The 20,081-nt window shown below is 38.6% G+C and overlaps 1 protein-coding gene across 1 annotated transcript in view; it reads right to left on the minus strand.

Annotated features, from left to right (window-relative positions):
* LOC122792613 (solute carrier family 22 member 7-like) overlaps positions 1-20,081 on the minus strand; it is a 588,108-nt gene that overhangs the window by 149,009 nt on the left and 419,018 nt on the right. Inside the window, exon 7 of the mRNA XM_044060277.1 lies at positions 19,043-19,257. Within this exon, the coding sequence (XP_043916212.1) occupies positions 19,043-19,257 (215 nt within the window). The remainder of the gene's footprint in view (positions 1-19,042; positions 19,258-20,081) is intronic.

Below are 20,081 nucleotides of genomic sequence, written 5' to 3' on the forward strand. Positions count from 1 at the left end.
ATATTGAGAGAGGAAAACTATTTCCTCTCCCGATATTAAAACCAACCCCCCCCCACTGTAATTCTTCTTCTTTTGGCTTTTCCCGGTTAGGGGTTGCCACAGCGGATCACCTGTCCACTCATGATTAGCAGTAAAGTTTTACAGTGTTGAGTTGCCAGCCTGGCGCCCAACCTTCCACGGAAGGCACACACACACGCACTCACACCTAGGGCCAATTTAGAGTGTCCAATCCACCTATAGCATGTCTTTGGGATGTGAGAGGAAACTGGAGCACCTAGAGGAAACCTACGCGACCACAGGGAGAACATACAGACTCCGCACAGAAGGCACTCCAGCTGAGGAGTGAACCAAAGAACCTCTTTCCGAGAGGCGACATCGCTAACCGCTGCACCACCATGGCCACCCCAACCCCCCCCCCCCCCATAATACTATCTTCAAATTCAACTGAATAGCGGCAGTGTTACAGGAAGGTTTTAATGATGTTAAGGTGTAGGGTTAGGGTTGGGGGAAGGGGCAGCTTTAGGGTTAGGGGCTCCGCCCCCTGCACCACCTTAGTAATGGGTGCTAACTGTTAACCTAATGCTACCCCTTCCCCCAACCATAACCGTTGTTGTTACCTTAATGTCATTAAAACTTTCCCAAAATACTGCCACTGCATAAGACATCATCACATGTGCTGGTTTCTATGAGTCCAAGGGTCAGTGGCCTCAACAATATTTTATTCCAACAATAACTGCAACCTCAACTCTGCAAACAGCTGTTTTCAAATGTTCTAAGTACTCTACTATTATTGTGATGCAGGCACTTGAAGCAGATGTAAAAAATATACTAACCTACTTAGGAAATGCTAAACTGAACAGGTAAACATTTATACAGATGCCTGTTTTGCTAGAAACTTTCACCACAATTACCTGATCAACTAATTTCAGACCACAGGGTTCCTCTTCATGCAGGACAGTCTGTTTTGGGGAATTGGTGTCCAGCAGAATGGCAAATGTTTTCAGATTTTAGGAGTTATATAAAACAATGATTTTGTATCTGAGATGCCCAAATTTTACAAAGAACAGCACAAATAGATGAAATTCTGTAGGAATTTGCTTTTTAGTTTGGTAAAAGTTCAGTCCTTTGCAGTGGTTGTGGGTAAAGTTCATTCTGAAAAATTTCAAGTTTGAGTTAAAAATGTCTCACTTTGGCCATCTGAAAAGATGGCAGCTTCATAAGGACAATCTACCCAGTGGGAAAATGAATGCTTGAAGAGTTATTAGTCTGGTTGTTGATTCCGCTCTGTGCTCTTTCCACTAACATGTTAAGCAGCATCGCCATCTAGTGTGCTGCTATCAAATAAGAAATGATGAGCAAGATTGGGGGATGCCTGTGTAGAGTACATAACACTGGCCAGCCAAGCAAGGAACCATAAGTGAACAAAATAGAAATGAAATATAAAAAGCAGCACAAAATCTTCTGCCATGTTAATGTGTTTTGAGGTCAAGCAGTGTGATGAAAAATGAAGAGGTTCAAAGAAAATACAGAGAATGATATGGAGTTAGCCTGGGTTTGGAAAAGGATGTCAATTATTTATGAAAGAGAATGAAGAAGTACATCCAAGTCTGTATGCTGATGAAGTGTTCAGGGTGAAACTGTGAATATGCTGCTTTTGCAAAGCATCTTGAAAAAAGTTGTTGTGTCTTTCGGCTTTTCCCGGTTAGGGGTCGCCACAGCGGAACTCCGGTCCGCTAATGATTGGCAGTTGATTTTTACGTGCTGAGTTGCCAGCCCTGATGCACAACCTTCAATGAAGGTACGCCCATTCACGCATATCTCCACGCAGAAGACGCTCTAGCTGAGAATCGAACCGGACAGCGTCTTACTGTGAGGCGACAACATTACCGCAGCACCACCACCACTGCAGATTATCATCTTGAAAAAAAAGTGTGTCCTTGAAAAAAGTATTTAAAATGAAACATTAAAACTAAACAAAACAAAACACTGCACAATATATATATATATATATATATATATATATATATATATATATATATATATATATGGGTAGTTGGGGTACTGGTCTGTTTATTCAGTGTATCAACTTTTAACATGTCTTGCTTTCATTATGATTAACTAGAACATTACCTACATATTGCTTAATTTCAGGAAGGGATTAGCCCCCGTAGAACTTTCTGCAGCAGCTATATCCCTCGCCTACAGATGTATACCTCTCAACATCTGAGCATTACAGATCATAGCACTTGCCTTTAATAATCATAGCACATGGTTCACAAGAGGAACATGTTCTTCACTTTCAAAAATAGAAGACGTTTATGTAACACATCACATATATTCAGTGACAAGAAAATTCTTTACAGGCTTAGTTTAGTTATTTAATAATATATGTGGTCCTCAACATCCTTAGAAAGATCTAACTTTAAGTAGAAAATCAATTAATACAGGAGGACCAAAGCAAAATCTGACAGCAAAAAAGTATAGCGCTATGACTAGCAGCTGAGACATATCTACAGATGTTCAAAGTCTCCCATGCCCATGACATATTGGTAAAAGCCTGCAACATGTGGTCATTACCCCACTTCATACTGACATCATGGATGACATACTGCCATATGTGGTGTGTTTACCCTCTTGCTCCTTCTTTCATTAAAAAGAAACAGGTGTAGAGTTATCATTAATTTCTTATGTATTTATTTGTGTTTACTGTAGTCTGATATGTGCCCCTGCAGTCAGCATGCCAGAAAACCTGAGGGATGCATTAAACATATTGAGATATCTGACTTACACTGTGACCACTATCGGCTATAGTCAACAAAAAATGCAATGCAAATTATTTCTGTAAGTATGTGTACCTCATGTCAAGCCCTCAGCATGTACTGTGATATACAGAATGCAAGCAGTGTTTATATATGTAAACATCTGTGGTCATCTGATGACAGTTTAATCTGTTAAATCTAATTAATCAATAGTGGGCTTCTAACAAAAAAAAAAAAATGACGAGGCCAAAATCCCCCACACCTTCATACAGGGAGGCATTGACCCCTCTCCCCTCTCTACCTAATGTAGCTTCCTCCAGGGTCACCACATTTTGAAAGTGAGCTGTAACACATCAGTTGCATGTGCAGCATTCAGTTTATTTATCCCAGCTAACAAGACTTTAATGAGCACCATCTAATGAATACAGTGAGTGCAAGTACACAGCTAGCACAGATATCAGGGATCCTACCTTGATATAAAATTTGCTCTGGTGTTGAAACACAATGAACAAATTTGGATCCATTCTGGCTAGTGAGCACTATACTGATGCTAAGTTTTTTCACAGTATGCCAGCATCACTAATTATCTTTATTTGCATTGAATGTATCTGAACATTATTTCCTGATTACATATTTGCGATGGACTAAACCTTTTCCTTGAAATTAACTTGAAACAATGTCTTAGAAACCCTCTCAATGGTTAAAAATAATGTTTCTCTGGGACCAGTAGTGTTGTTATGTTTCTGCATTATTTACTAGGTTTCTATACTTTTTCATACTTTAAAGTGCTGTTTTGTTTCACTGTATTTAACTTCTGAGTTTCTGCATTTTGCATTTAATTCAAGCGTTTGCTGCTATTTTACTGTTATAGTTGATAAGTCCCTGCAGTATGGGCACCTTTTTTAGTGAGTGTACTGCTGGAAAAGTTAGGCCTGCACTCTAGTGGCAGTAGAGAGTGATTTCTTCTGAGCTTGAAAATCACTGAGGAAACCTTAGGGTGTATTGATTATTGATTTATCTTATTTGCTGATTTTCTGAACCAGTACAAAGTTGTTGCATTTGCTTGACACTGCTCATTGCCCAGTGATGACTATCAGTGCCTGGCACAGATGCAGCCACTTTGACTGCAGCTTTCTCTGTACAAAAACAACCTCCAATGTTCCCTGAAGTACATGGTCACATGAGGAGCACTTGCCTTGTGTAGACAGGCACATTGCTGTGTGAAACTACAGTAAGACTATAGTTCTTAGCCAAATAGCACCCAAGCAAGGCTGCTGTAAATCTCTATATTACGCCATTACTGTGGTTTGCACGCTGATAAGCATTACTCCAACAATCTTGTCTTAACAAATATACTTTTACTTGAATAGGACCCAAGTAAACCTATTTTAAACACCCCAATACAATTCCCCTTGTAATACAGGAAGTAAACATCTGAAACTATGGCTAAGCACTTTCCTCCTGTCTCTGTAGACAGCTTTGTGGAACAGGGCATCCAGAGGCAATACAGCAGTTGTCTCATGTTTACTGACAACCATCTAATTTTTAGTCTTTCAGATACATTGTGTGAGAAATGTAATTATACATTGTGACTGGGGGCAAGGCTCTCACATACAGCCACTGCAATTACCAATTAGATTGTAAAAAACACACAACACCTCATTCTACCTGCCTATCACTCATACTAAAAACCAAACACATAGACTCATGTATGCTGAGGCTCCAAAAAGTAATCTGCGCAAAACTCCAAGGCCTCCTTGATGCAGATATAACAGTGGGATTCCTTGTAAACCTCACAAATATTCTATCAAGGCAACATCCACCGAGACACATGCAACTTCAGTAAATATGGTATCTTAATTCATAAGCTGATAAGGCAAAAATCCACACAAGCTAATGTTCTAGCCGCAGGTAAATCCATCATCAGACAAAAATATGTTCTACTCACTAGCTGAGCATTGAGAGGGTCACAGTCAGCTGCCTAACAGAGGCCTGGATCTGCCAGATCATACATAGACACTCAGGTCATTGACCGACAATTACCGGTTTGACTCTTGTACATGTGAGTGTAAATGATCTGAGAGGTACCTGAGAGGTCTCTCTATATGAAGAGAGACATTATGGAGCATTCAGACTATGTGTCCCAGTTTGGTATGAGACTAGCATTGAGCAGCATTTTACCTTTTCTGAGGATTTATTTATTTATTATTTTACATTTGTTGACCGGGCTAGTCTAACTGGATACATGTCCATTTTCAGTAGAGGCCCGGGGAGATAAGCTCCAAGATAAAACAATGAAATTAACAAATAAGGAAACATTAAACAAAAAAAATCATATTTACAAAGCATATTACAGGTTATCACAGTAAATTCAGCAGTGCCATAATATAAGCAAAAGATAATTGACTTTAACAATTGGCTTAATTTTTGGTGTCATTCAAAGGGGTACAATATTTGAGAGGTCGGGAGGGATATGGTTGGCAGACCATCCTGCTTTAGCCAAGAATGGTCTGCACCTGTCTCCTTTAGTCTTTTGAATATATGCTAAAACATTTTTCCACCCCCCACAGTGCCTTTTTTTCCACAATGCCTATCTGATAAACCTTCCAACATAACAATACCAGCCAAGAATATCCTGAAGGTATTACTGCTGAATGCCAGGAGTCCAAACAAAATAAGACACTCTGCACCCTGCAAGCTCTCCTCACCCTGGAGAATGTAGACATCTGTGCAGTTATAGAGAAATCATTTAAAGCCAGGGAAAGCACCCCAGTAGTGCAAGGCTGTAATGTCTTCCACACATTTGTTACAGCACAGGAAGAGACACAATGTGGCTCTCAATATTCATCAAAAGCAGTCTTGCCACAAGACTTGTCGAGTAGTATGACACCCTTGAACTTCTCCATGTCCAAGTCACCATAAGCAAATTCCTATACTATACTATATAACTGCATTCTATACCTCCCCTTCTATGACCCAGAATACCGTAACACATACCTAAACATACTGCAATCACTCTGCATTAACCTCAAAACTATATTTCTGGATGACTTCAACTACCCCACTGTAAACTGGGAAACATCCACAATTTCCAGTGTGCTGGCCCAGATATTCCTGGACTTTGCCATCTCAAATGCTCTGGACCAGCTAGGCCATACACCCAATAGGGGCACCAACATTCTTGACCTGAACCTAATAAACATGGTGGGAGAACTTTGTACCCACTGATGTGTAATATTGTCACTTGTCAGGTTGGACCAAAAAGCTCTCTCCTTTGAAATTAAACAAAAACTAGTGGCTCCATCATACCCTTAAATATTTAGGCATCATTCCAAAGCACATCTCCTCCTGTTACTGAGTGATACCCTGGCAAAATTTCAAACCCACCCCAAACCATGTAAATACCAATGCCTATGTGAAATTGTCCACAGAAACCCTATACCACAATGTAAATAACTGCAATGAGGCAGCTGCACCCATCCTGAATAAGTAAAGAACTAATCCAAAAAGCAAGTTACCCTTGTGGAAACCTAATATCAACAAGTTTTATAACAAAAGGAAGAAACAATGGCCAAAACTACAAAGTGTGACACCCTACAAGGCTAGAATCCCTTCTTCAAACTAAATAACCATGACAAGAATCTTATCAAGTTCACGAAAGCCAAATTTGAGGTAAAGATAACCTTGCAGGCAAAGTACTACCACAAGGCCTTCTTCAGCTTAATCTACAACCTCAAAGGTAATACACAGTAGTATGCTGAATTTATTGTAAATAAAACCAATTATACAAAGCCAGAGGATATAAGAAACTTATTGCCTGATTAATGTAGCTCCAATTTCACCCTGCTTTCCTCCTTGCCACTTCCCAAAAGATGCCATTGACCATAACAGCACTGGCTATCACTAGTGAACAGGTCTTCGGTTCACTCTCCAAGGCAAAAATACCTTATCTATGGGCCCTGAGAATATCCCAGGATGTCTCATGAATAGCATTAAATATGACTTATTGAACTCTCTAAGATTACTGTTAAAACTTACCTCTGAAACTGGCCTCCTGCCTAGCAAATTGATGACTGAACAAAGGAAGGGCCTTCTACAGACCCAGGTAATTACAGGCCCAAATATCGTACTAGTCTCATATGTAAGGCTATGGAAAATGATCATGGATATTATAAATAAATACAGGGAATCTTCAGACACTGGATCCTACACATTTTGATTTCATCAAGGGCCTGCTCAATCTGGTAGACTTTTTCAGGAAAGTCAACAAAGCTATTGATGAGGGCAAAATGGTACACACTGCTTATTTTGATCTGACCAAAGCATTTGACACTACTCCACATTTGGGCATTGTCAGCAAACCCATAAAACTAGGAGTAAACCTCTATGTCACCCATTTAATAGCCAACTTGCTCACACATAGGACAGAAGAATTGAGGATATGAGAACCCACCTCCACAAAAAGGCCAGTCACCAGAAGAGTCCCATAAAGATTAGTGCTGGGGATGCTCCTTTTTGACATCTACTATTTGGAAGTCAAAACTAATATTAAAGGCCTCTGGCTGACCAAGTCTGTGTATGACGTCAAGTTCAGAGCAATGTTATAATCCCCCAAGGACACTAATATCTTCTAGGAGGGCTTATTGCAAACTAATAAATGATGCCAGAGCCATAGTTTAAAACTGAATGCCAAAAATGTATAATAATATTCTTTGGAAAGTGTACTAGCCATGGGAATTCCCATATAGATAATACACCCTTAAAAGTAGACCCACTGGTGAGGGTTTGGGAACATATGTGGACAGTGACTTGGCCTTTGACTACCATGTATCTACTATTGCAAAGAAATCATTCTATATTGTGCAACTTGTAAGCAAGGGTATGATAGCCTGGTCCAAAGGTGTCATTATCCCACTGCATTCAGCCCTCATTAGACCAGTCATTGAGTACAATACTCCTTCTGGTATGTAAATAACCAGGCATATGCAACAACAAGAACACCCACAGAGGTTCCTCACAAGAAGAATTCAAGGCATAAACCACATGGAATATGCAGACCGCAACAAAGCCTTATCTTTAGACTTAATCTCCTGCAGACTATTGAGACGTGATCTATACCTGGATTATAAGACATCATCTGATCCAGTACCGATGACTTACTGTGCATTCACCAGTCTAACAAGATTAGAAATGCCTGATTGAAGGATCTAAACCTCATTTGTGACATAAATTTAACATGTTGGAGAGACGGGTATGTGTCTCATAGACTACCTTTACTCTGGACCAGGCTTCCCATCCATTTGAAGCATAGTTCACCCCTGGCTCTGTAACACTGTAACCTGTACCAATGGATAGGAAATCAAAAATTTACCCCTGGACTGGCACCTATGTCCTGTTGGAGAGAGGCAATTTGTAACTGCTCTACCTTCTAAACACAGGTATATTCCCCTGGGTAATGCATCCTGTTATTTACAAATGAGAAAACATGGCTTAGCTTAAAGAGTCCTCCTAAGGCCAATAGCCTAGTAATCACCTCTGAACCTATATGAGGCTGTGTTTTCATCAGTGCTAGGTATGTACTATCTGAGCCTCTGTTTAAGCTGTTCAAACTCAGCCTATCCACTGTGTTTGTGCTTGATGCCTGGAGGACAACCACTTTGACTACCCTACACAATGGTGACCCCTCTGCAGATCCAGGTAATTACAGACCCATCAGTCACACAAGCCTTATATGAAAAGCCATGGAATGTATTATAGTACCACTCCTTTATGCAGACATAGGCAATTTAACTGATCTGGACCACGCTCAGTTAGGATTAGTGAAGGGTGGGTCCTGTCTCCTGATCCTAGTAAGCTTCTTTGAAAAGGTTACAGCAGCTCTGGACAGTGGTTACTCTGTAAGTGCCACTTATGCAGACATGGCCAAGGCAGTTGAAACTATCCCTTATGCTGGTGTTATTGAAAATTCAAAAAAAAACAAAAAAAACAACGTGAACCCTATATTGTTCACTGGATTGCAAAATTGTACTCCAACATATCCCAAGTAGTGAAAGTTGCTGGTACCCTTTGAATGTAAAATTACAGGGTGCTACAGGGATCAGTGCTGGGATCTTTCATGTTTGGCATTTATTTTTTAGGCATCCAAGTCAATATCCCTGAAGTGTGGTTGACCAGGTTTGCTGATGATTGCAAGCTGTGCACTGTTATCCACTCTTCTACTGCTACAAAACATCTCCATTAAAGGGTGGATTATGCACATCCCTGGTGCACTGAAAATGGTCTGAAGTTAAATACAGAAAACTGCAGCAGAAAAGGTTTCAGAAAAATAGCTGCTTACACCTCATATTTTGTAAGAGGTACTCCTCTTCAAACTTATACAATCATAAGAGACCAGGATACTTATGTGAAGGACTCTCTCTCATTTCATCATCATGTTACTAATATAGTCAGGAAATCCTTGTATATAGCCCAGTTAGTTTCACAAAAATATCTTTAAGATACAAAGAAGTCATCTTACCACTGTACTAGTCCCTGATCAGACCCATCATCGAATATAGTGCCTTCTTCAGTATGCACAGATCCAAGCATAAGACTCAGCTGGAAAGGCCCCAACAATTTTAACCAAAAGGAAAAAAATATAGGCTTTAAATCCTTCAACCCTCTGAAAAGGTTAGCACAACTTTCCTCATACTTAGTAGGTTACCAGCTGCTCCAAGGTGACCTGTGTTTCATTTTTTGAGCCATGAATGACAGGATCCTATGTGACCTATATTATTGCAGTGCCAGTGTCGCTGCAAAGACCTGTATATAAGACCTAAATTTACACCGACAAATACACAAAAATTGTTGGAGGAATAGGTTCCTAATTCAAAGTATTCTCAGTCTATGGAATACATTACCATTACAGTTCAAGCAATGCGCTACTTTGCCTTTAAGGCTTTTCATGATGGGTAGTTACAAATTTACACAAGGGTTATCGTGTGCATCCCTGCTTGATTTGGGTGATGGGCAGTGTTAAGTACTCATAAAGGATGTCAAGAACATTTAACCCTGTCTACTTAAATGTGCATATTGCTAAGTCTCTTATGGTCCATGTGATCCTTCACCTAGTACTGTTCCTATGTTCCTATACTCCTATGGGTTGTAATACTTGGAGGATAACAAAAGTAATAGCACCATCCCCTGTCTTGTTCTGATATACACAGAAAAGGCTGGAAAGCATGCCAGTAATGCACTGCATTGACTAGTATAAAATGCTTGACATTATAACTGCAGATTTTTCACATTGCAAGATCACATTTTGTGATTATATCTATGTGAAAGTGTTGTTAAAGTTTTATGGTTTCACAAGTTCTACAAAGTCTAGAATGCCTTTATAAAATGTGTTCCTTACCCCTACAGTACAATATATGCATATTTAACATCTGCCCTCAATATAACTCATAATATCTGCACTAGTTAATAACAGATAACTCATTACTTAGTTTCCGCTTATTCTAGAGTTTGTCTTTTCACAGGGGATAGGCACAAGGTTTGATGCCCCAAGATGAATGAACATGGGCTAAAATTATTTGCTTCTTAGAAAACCATGCATTTCGGGGGAAGATTTCTCTGTTACTTTCTCCTGTAGTTGTCTGTGACCTCAACTGCATACACCTGAATTCATGCGTCTGGGTTAGCATGTGTGTTGTATATACTCAGTAAACTCACAACACTGTATATTTTAATGACAAAAGCACTGGATATCATTTAAAGAGTGCACTTAAAAAATGTAAAATACAGGAAATTAGGACTCCAGATAAACATATGGCACATAGAAGCATGAAAGAGATGAGAAGTCTGGTTAACTTGCCACATCTTTAAGTCCAGCTTGACACCCATATCATTCCTAATTCACACAGACAGCACCACAATCATAGCATTCTTCAGTAATCTGGAAAGCCATTCTATGTACCTCAATGTCACATGTGTGGTATCTCAGCCATCACATCTTTTATTTGTTACCTATGACTGAGGTAATCCTCTTTTAAATCTCTTTGCCTTAAGAAACAATGCTTAAATTTAACACTTCCTCTACTTTATACAGTGAGGCAACATTAAGTGTGGGCGCTTTTTATTTCACTGGAATCAGAGCTTAGTGTATGCATTACCACTCTTTAACCTGGTAAAAACATTTTTTTCTGGACATCACAACTGAATGATCTCATTCTAATTTCTCCTTTTATATGTCAGTGCCAGTGACTCAGCAGGCAGTATATTTGCCTTTGGTGTTGTAAGATCTGTAGAATATGGGTTCTATTCCCTCCCCAGGAGACTGGAACAGTTTTTCCATTGCCGATACTACAGTGTAGCATTACAGGATGCTTCACTTCTGTGTATGTCATTCTTCACATGAGGCGATGAACTGAAGTCCCATCTGTCTGGGTCGGTGGTAGCTTATGTAGATGTAAAAGGTCCCATGGCACTTATCAAAAAGTGTAGGGTTTTTCCCCAGTACTCTGACCAAATTTACCCCAGTCAGTTTAAGTACCACCTCATTTCTCCCTTAAAAAGAGGCCACTAGCCTCATGTAACTAAGCCAATCAGCAAAGAATAAATAATGTAAAATAAATACGTGACACCTGAGGTTTCTGCTATTATTAATATGCTGTCTAGAACCCCTTTTTTCTCCTTCTAATGTCTCACATTACTAACTAAATCATTGGTCCCAGCCTCAGAGTCTTACTAATCCTTTTTTTGTTTTATTTTATGGTATAATTCTCAGTAACATTAGACAGCGATATTCCTGTACTGCATATAAGTTATAAAATTTGTTTATATTCAGCATTGAACAAATCACAAACATGTTATGTTGTCCATGTTTCCAACACATTCTCAAAATTCTGTATCACCACAGTTTCCCTCACTTGTTTGTGTAGAATCCATTTTAGCTTAGACAAACACGGAATACCATTTTCTTATCTCCCATATCAAGATCTACCTCAGCCATTCACTTTTCTTACTTTTTCCCCAATTCTCCACCTCAGACCCTCCCTTCCATCCCACTTTCTCTGGACTCCAGTATTGATGATCAGCCTATCCTGGTTTGCTGTCATCCTCTCCATTGTTCCTGTCTCTGTTTTTACCATCTGATACAAATGCACGCAGTAGTAGATCCATACATTTTCCAATTTTCCCCTCTTGATTCATCATCTTCCTTCTACTTCTTTATCATCTTTCAGAACCTTATTAAGATAATAAGTTTCAGGATTAGAAATTCAGCCTCCTTAACATTTTTCCTTTTTCCTGGTACTAATGCTGTTGGCTCCTTCATCCATAACCAGTACTACTTGCTATCACATTTGGTGTTCTCCTTCAATATATTCTGCTGTTCCAAAATGCCAGCTATACTGCTTAGCAAAATTACTAAGTTCTGTGGTAAATATCCTTTCCCATTCATTCAACAGCTTCCTCATATGTCTTTTCTTCCTTTACATTTTTGAAACATGTACATCTGTCATGCCCTCTGTTTACCATGAATAGAGGTTGCCACACTGCTGACTTGATCCAACTGTCTGACTACACCTGTTCCAGTGAAAGGGACTGAAACAAATAATGTAGCTGAAGGGGGAGGGGGACTCAAATCCTCCATGCTTTGTATACAGGAGGCTTTGCCTCTGAACCATTTTAAGTACTATAACCGATCTAACATGAGTACAGATATCCCTTCAGAAGTTGTTAAAAAATTCTCAAAAAAAAAAAAACAAATTGCTGAAACCGGCACAATTAGTTGAGCATTACTGAAGTAGTGATCATTTGAAAAGAAACAAGTTCTATATGCCCTGTATTCTGAAGTCTCTTTCATGCCTAGTTTTTTTCTAACAGAGCTGAGGAGTGTAAAACTATCTGTAAACACTTTAATTTGCCAGTCTCATATGGGGCAAATCTTTTCAACTGATTATTTACTTCTGTCACTTCCTTCTATTTTCCAGAACCAAAATTCCACCTGGTTCTTTATTTCTTTTTTACATCTCTTTCTCTCTCTCTTTTTGATACAACATCCCCTTCACATTTTTCTGTTACATATTCTCTGTGGGCGTGCCTTAGTTGAAGGTTGGGCATCGAGCTGGCACCTCTGCGTTTCATAAAAATCTACTGCCAATCATTAGAAGACCGGAGTTCCGCTGTGGTGACCTCTTATCGGGAAAAAGCCGAAAGACAAACAACAACATTCTCTGTATAGTCCTCAATCATTTGTTAGAATTTTTGTGAGGAACAGATAAAATGAGGCAAATATCTGGAAAGTTGAACCATATAAGTGATATCTTTTTACAGTTTCTTCTCTTCTCTTTCTCTGCCTCCTTCCTTCTAACCCATTTCCCAGATTATACTGTCTTCTGGATGCATTCCCTCCAGTTCAACCTATACATCTTGTATCCCATAACCAGCACATCAAGATCCATCATCCTCCTAACTTAAACATTTATAATCTCACATATTTGATCTACCTTCTATAATTATTTATATTTTTTATATCTCCCCTCTACATTTCATGCTTTCATCTCTCCAGGATCCCTTATTCCCAAATGTCCATACTTCCATTCAGCTACCATGTCTCTGTCCTACCTAGTAGCACACTCGGTTTCCTGTAATTTTTGTCTATTTTTTCCTTAAACGTCTTCTCCTTTTAGTTTTCTTCCCACTTCCTTGTCTGATATCCCCGAATACCTTGCCTACCTTCCTTCCTGATTTATATTAACAGCCAGTGCATATCCCTAAATGATGGCATACTCCATCTTACCATATCCCTACTATCATCTCAGACTGTTTTGCTGTCTTTAGTCTCATTTTGCCTGCACAGGTCAGTTGCAATCCATGTTTCTCCTAAGAGCTCATCATCCCATCTTATGGGAATATGTCTCAACATGTAGTTCAGACTTGATGTCTATCCTGCTAACAGTATTAATTCCTCCTGTCACACTCATTTTGTTCTCCTCCATCTCTTTCTCATCCTACTTATATCCATTTTCAGGGCTTTTCTTTTCATTCTTTTCCTTGCAAGGTCACTCTAATTTCTTCTCAGAATTATTTAGTTCCCTCATTTTCCTCCACCTGTTCTGTACTTCTAAATTTTGCTCATCCAGTTGAAGTAGCACCTTATTTTTTGTTATTGCATTTCAAAGTGGATACCATACATGCATTTCTTGAATCCTCTCATATCTATAGCTATAGTATCCTTCACATTTTGCACCATCAGAATACAGATATCTACACACATGTTAAAGAAGCCATTTCTTCTTGCTTTCACTTCCATTACAGGTTGAAATGGGCATAGTGATGGAGACATCATTGTCTTTTCCCTCTTTGTATCTCTCTTATTTCTGTTTGCCTTTTATTTATTTATGTTTCGTCTCTTGGTGTGAAGATATTTAACCGTTGCCCATCATTTACCTCTTTTTGCTGTACTAAACTCTTTCATCAGCTTATACAAAATGGTCACTCAGCCAAATCAAATCTTTCCTAATGTCAGACTATACCATTGCAGTACTCTGAGGCTATCTCTTGTGTATCCAAACCCTAACTGGTGTTATCTATCCTAGATAAACAAAGAATTAATTATAACAGGACCTTGCAAATATACTGATCAGTGTCTTGGCATCAGCATTAATAACATATACTGCAGTGAAATTCCATAGCTCCAACATATTCTTCTCCATCTTAGGTAATGCTATCACTGAAGCTCTTTCTTCTCCATGCATACATTAAACAAGCTATTAGCACACTCTCTTTCCACCTTACAGGACACCACATTGTAATTCTCAGTAGGACAACTACAAGGTCCTGCTCCTTTCCTGCTTTAAGTTTTTAACTCACATTCTTTGCATCCACCTTGGACATCTGTTGATTAAACATCTCCATCTCCTCCTCCTTCAAATCCTCTCACTTCATGTTTGGGTCATTGTAAACATTCTGATGTACTTTGTAGCACAAAAATCTTTTCTTTTCCATCTCCTCCCTCCCCATAGCTGTCCATCAGCTGCCACTTGTGCATCTTCTTGTTCACTGAGTCTACAGGACCCTCCTTAGCTTTCCCAGGAAACCTGCAGAATGATAATACAAGATATGGGTTGGATAATTGCCACACTAATAAACCAAGTGAGATGTACAAATGTGGAGGATGCAATGTGTGTAGGTGCATTTTAGGAGGACCCTATGTTTGCTTAAATCATGTCTCATACTATTAAAGTTCCAGGGCGTTTTTGTTGTAAGACCAAGAGGGTTGTTTACATTAGTATGTGTACCAGCTGCACAGCGTTTTATGTAGGTATGACAACTAGGGCTTTAAATGAAAGGGTAAGGGAACATGTATGTCTTATCAAAAGGAATGATACTAGGAATGCACTTTTTAGACATACTGTAGAATGTCAGGGTTACGGGGAATCTCTGTTTTCCATTTTAGAGCAAGGATTGGCCGATATGAGGGGTAGAGAATTTAAGAATTATTTAGAACAGAGGGAGACACTGTGGTAACTAAGACTAAGTTTTGATAAATTTCCTGGACTCAATGACACAGCCAATATTAAGTGTTTTTTAAAAAAAAAATCGTAGATTATATGTAAATTAATTATTGTTAATTAGTTTCAAGTTGAATTGTTGAACTGGATAGTTTTTTTTAAGATTTTTACATAATTAATTGCTTTCACTTTTAATTGGTTTGAATTAACTATTTAAGTGTGTAATGTTTATTTTTTATGTATTCTGATGAAGTCTGAGGATGAAAGAGGTTAATAAAGATTTTGGTATGCTAAAATGACTGTTTGGCTTAACCTTAGTTCCTGTTTCTTTGTTATTTTGGTTTTGGAAGTTTAGCTGATTCTGGGAGGATTTTGCTTCTTAAAAAAAGTTTACCTACTTACCTGCATTCCTGTGTCTCTAGAGCATGAGTATAGTGTCTCTCCCTGGTATCCTTAATGTCTTTGTTTCTGGAAATCAGCTAAATCTTTCTTCACAGTTTTGTCTATCAATTCTTTTTGCCTCAAATTGTTATATCTTTCAATAAAATAAAGTGTCACACTCCAGGATAGTACAATAAAAAAATACAGTAAGTCAAGAGTCCAGGTGTAGGAAACAGACACATAACAAAATACAAGTGGCATTGTACTAAATCAGATATATTAATTTATCATTCTATTATGTCTACGTCTGGACCTCCTTCTATTTTTTCCCATTTCCTGAAAAATGCTGAAAATACATGCCAACTTCATATTGTGCATACATATTAGTTACCCTTCAGTGATGCCCTCTGCCAAATTATTCACTTTTTTCTTCACCTTTTTTCTATTTTTGTTGGGCACTACCATGGGCATACTGTGTTTCAGGTCACCTTACCTTGGGTATAAAGACAACTACACACGGACAATGTTTTTCTGAAGCTCACAATTTTCTAATGAAATGTAACAATTCCAGGGCTGCACAAATACAGTGTCTGATCAAACGGCAAGAAACTCATCCTAGATTACTGTGCTGATTACATGAAGAGGGCAACTTGACAAAAAAGAGAATGAGACTTCAAAGAAATCCATGATGCAAAAAAAATGTGGGATGCAAGCCTCCATACCCCCATGTAGGGTGCTTTACTCCCTTCCATGCATACATGTTATAATGATATCTAAGGATGCTGCTTTTCAGGGCAAGCAATGCTTTGAATATAGCAAGCCCATCAGATGAATGAGCAATTTATATAAGTACATATTTTCGCAGATTTGGCCATTACATAATTGTCCAGCACCATGTGAAGAACAGAAGAAGAAAACCTGACCGACCTGATGAGCACCTGCTAGAAATAAAACAAATGCTCTTGCACTCAACATAGTTGCATAATTGCATACTGCTTCTCCATAACAAATATGAATGATGATCATCAAAGGAGGGAGGTCAAATGTCATTCTACCAGACACATGCAGCATTCACAGCTTTTTTTAGACTGCTCCTCTTTAGGACATTTCTCATGCAATCACGCAATCTTTCATTTACATATTGACAGAATATTAATTCTACCAGATAACAGACTTTTTCAGAGCCATTTGGTACTTAATGTGATGCAGTGCTTGGACTTCTGTCACTGTAATGGAACTAGCACTACAAGAATCCTTCCCAAAGTAAATTAGAGCAGATGGGTGAGGTACTCAACATATCACAAGATCTTCAACTTCCTTCAGTAGGAATTAGAGGCTTGGAGCTTGGAGTCAGAATAATTAAGTAGAAGAATGTGGGCATGGCTCCAACAAGGGGGTTGTGGAAGCTCTGCCTGTTGCATAAAACATACAGCAAGTATTAATGCAAGGATATGTATCTGTCTATTTGTATAGATGTAGCTGCATGTTTTTCATGTGGGCACCAGGATTCAATATGGCACAATTGTCAGAGAGACAAGACCTTTATTATGTAGCCAGTAGCCTGCAGTTTCCTGATATGCAGTTAGACATTGTGATTGTGCTATCTCAGGCAGTTCTCCTTATCCTAAAGTACACAGCAATCTCAGAGGTAGTAGATATACATAAAGGAGCAGGGTTTTGAGTGGCACAGCTCCATATCAAGTGGTGAGGAGGGGGGTTGCATACTGCAAAAATGTTTTTCCACCGATTTATTTTTCTTACGAATGTTGAATGTTTTGTGAAAAGTTGATTTTTATGTTTGTACCTGTGAGTGTCAATCACAAAAGAGCTGTGTTTCTGTCATGTTGTCATTTTAATGTTTGTCTATAGTGCCGATGTTGTGTGGTTGCAGTCAGTGCATACCTGGTGCACTGCTTTCATCGAGAACTGATTAAAGGAACTGAGCATTGTAAAGTGTTCTAAAAGTGTTTTCTTTAGAACACGAACAGTTATCTCTGAAAGCCTTTGCCAGATTCATTCTTCTATTAAGGATCCTACTCTTTGAAGTCTGAACCATAGTGATGCAGTGATTATGTTTGCCGTCTCACAGTGCTAAGTTCCTTGGTTCAGTTAATGGTGGGAGTACCCTCTTCACATAATTTACATGCCCTCTTTTATTCATCTAACCTTTTTTAGGGTCTCAGTCTTCTTTTCACATCCCAAAGGTATGCTAATAGGTAAATTGCTGATCCTCTAATTCCCTATAGGTGTGTGTGTGTGTGTGTGTGTGTGTGTGTGTGTGTGTGTGTGTGTGTGTGTGTGTGTGTGTGTGTGTGTGTGTGTGTGTGTATGTATGTTCATGTGTGTATGTGTGTATTAGTATGTGCAGCCTTTGCTGGACTGCTGTACCATCCATGACTGGCTCTCTGTCTTGTATCTGTTTGATAGTAGAGGCTCTACTTTACCCTTGGTCCCAAGCAGGTTAAATGAATCTTGGGAAATTATTAAATGAATAAGACTTAGACTTATTAGTTAGGCCATAAGCTACATCCAGAAGGACTGAAGAGAGACTGAAGGCATGCCATCTTTTTTAATAGTGCATATATGCATGCACAAATTACCATCTCCTCAAGAATTAACCATCGCATAGTGGTATCTGATACAAGAGTTGCTGTACTGGAAATGTACTGTTATTGAGTACCTCATATAATTGCAGTCTTTCTGTGGTCTAACTAGTGCACCAGTCTCATGAGTGTAAAAAATGTATTGGTGTTAACTTTGAAATTTTGCATAGTGCTGAACAACCCGTTCAGTAGCACATTTCTACTGTGTATCTTGCATTCCCACTCTCTTGTGAATTATTTTACTTATTTCTAACAACAGCACAAAGAAGATTATATTAAAGAGGAGTGGTGGGCTGAGACAATTTGATTGAAGCTTTTAGCATAAGATCTGTAATTGTTTTTAAAATACAGCTAGATGTGACATTGTGGTAGGAGTTATGCCACATGGTGTGAGCTATATGAAACATTGCAGCATTGGTGAGTCACGTTTTCCATTTCATTATCTTGCTATGACAAGCCAGCTCTGCATAAGGTGAAAAAAGGATACTGCAAGATGCTCCTGGGCCAGTAAGGCTATGTCATGATTTTGTTGCAAGCTGCTGAAAAGGAGCCTACTGTCTAGTTTCTGTCAAATGTATGTTGACCGGTTGCATGTTGTGAACTTTTGTTTTAGCCATGAACAAAAATGTATGACCCATACAAAAACCATGTCTTGTTTTCTGAACACCGGTCTTGCATATTTCAAACCCTCGATCTAGGCATGCATAAACATAAGATACAGGTGCTACACTGGAAAGCTCATAGTAAAGCTTTGCAAGTGATGAGAAAAATAGTGCATATACAAAACAAAATTTGAGTAGCTTACTTTTGGGAATAAATATGTTGATTCCAATGCATAGTCCAGTAACTAATAATGTTGAGCTTTGCCAGCACCTTCTACCAATTTTTGCCAAAAAGAAGTAAGTGAGTAGCTTGGCTGGAAACTCTACGAGACCGTAGATTAAATGAGTCAGATACATGTCAGTTACAAACCCAGTGATGTTTAGACTGATCCCATAGTATGCAAAAGCCACACCAAACCTGTAAACACAGAAATCAACAGCATTAGCAAACTATAGAAAGCAGAATCTATTTGCTAAAATGTGAAACAAGTTGTAATTTACTAAGTAAGGCACAGATCTTGATCAGTTTAATAAAATAAGGTTTATGTAAAGAGAAATTCATACACCTCATCTCAACTCACCTCTCATACAAATATAATTTTAGAGTGATGTAATTATATGGTAGCAAGGTTAAGGAGATCATAAATATACATTTATTACATTTTCATCATTGTAATACTATTAAGCCAATGTCTCTTGTGACAGTCGTAAAGTTTCCTGAAGACCACATGACTGAATCAAGTAAGTAAAATCCTCACATCATAAGATTTTGAATATTGAATGCTCATATGGATGACTGGGCCACAGAACTGGTATGATATTTGGTACTGCACTGAACACATTTTTTTAGACAGGTGAGGGCTCTGTCCTTTTAAAATGCTGAATGGGGCGTGAGAGGGAATATTTCCAGGTGCATCTTAATACATAGTAAATATGACTACAGTTTGGTGATGTCATTCAGGAAGTGCTATGAACTATAAGATTCTATTTTGATTAGGATAATTTGTTCATGGATGTATGTGGGCCCCTTCTCCCCTGTTTCCATCACACATTGTTACATCACTGTAATGTTCTGCTATGATAAATGCATTTTCTTACATGTTACTGACTAGGAATAATTTTGTTTTGAGAGTCTGGAGTACATCCCCTAAGTGTATCTAGCCATTATCCTTTTCAGTTGTTTAGTTCTCCTTATTGTATTTATGCATATCTGCATTATTTTGTTAGCGCATTATTACATTT

This window comes from Protopterus annectens, chromosome 1.part0 (genome assembly GCF_019279795.1).
Source record: "Protopterus annectens isolate FY-2018-M chromosome 1.part0, PAN1.0, whole genome shotgun sequence".
In the NCBI taxonomy this organism is placed as follows: domain Eukaryota; kingdom Metazoa; phylum Chordata; order Ceratodontiformes; family Protopteridae; genus Protopterus; species Protopterus annectens.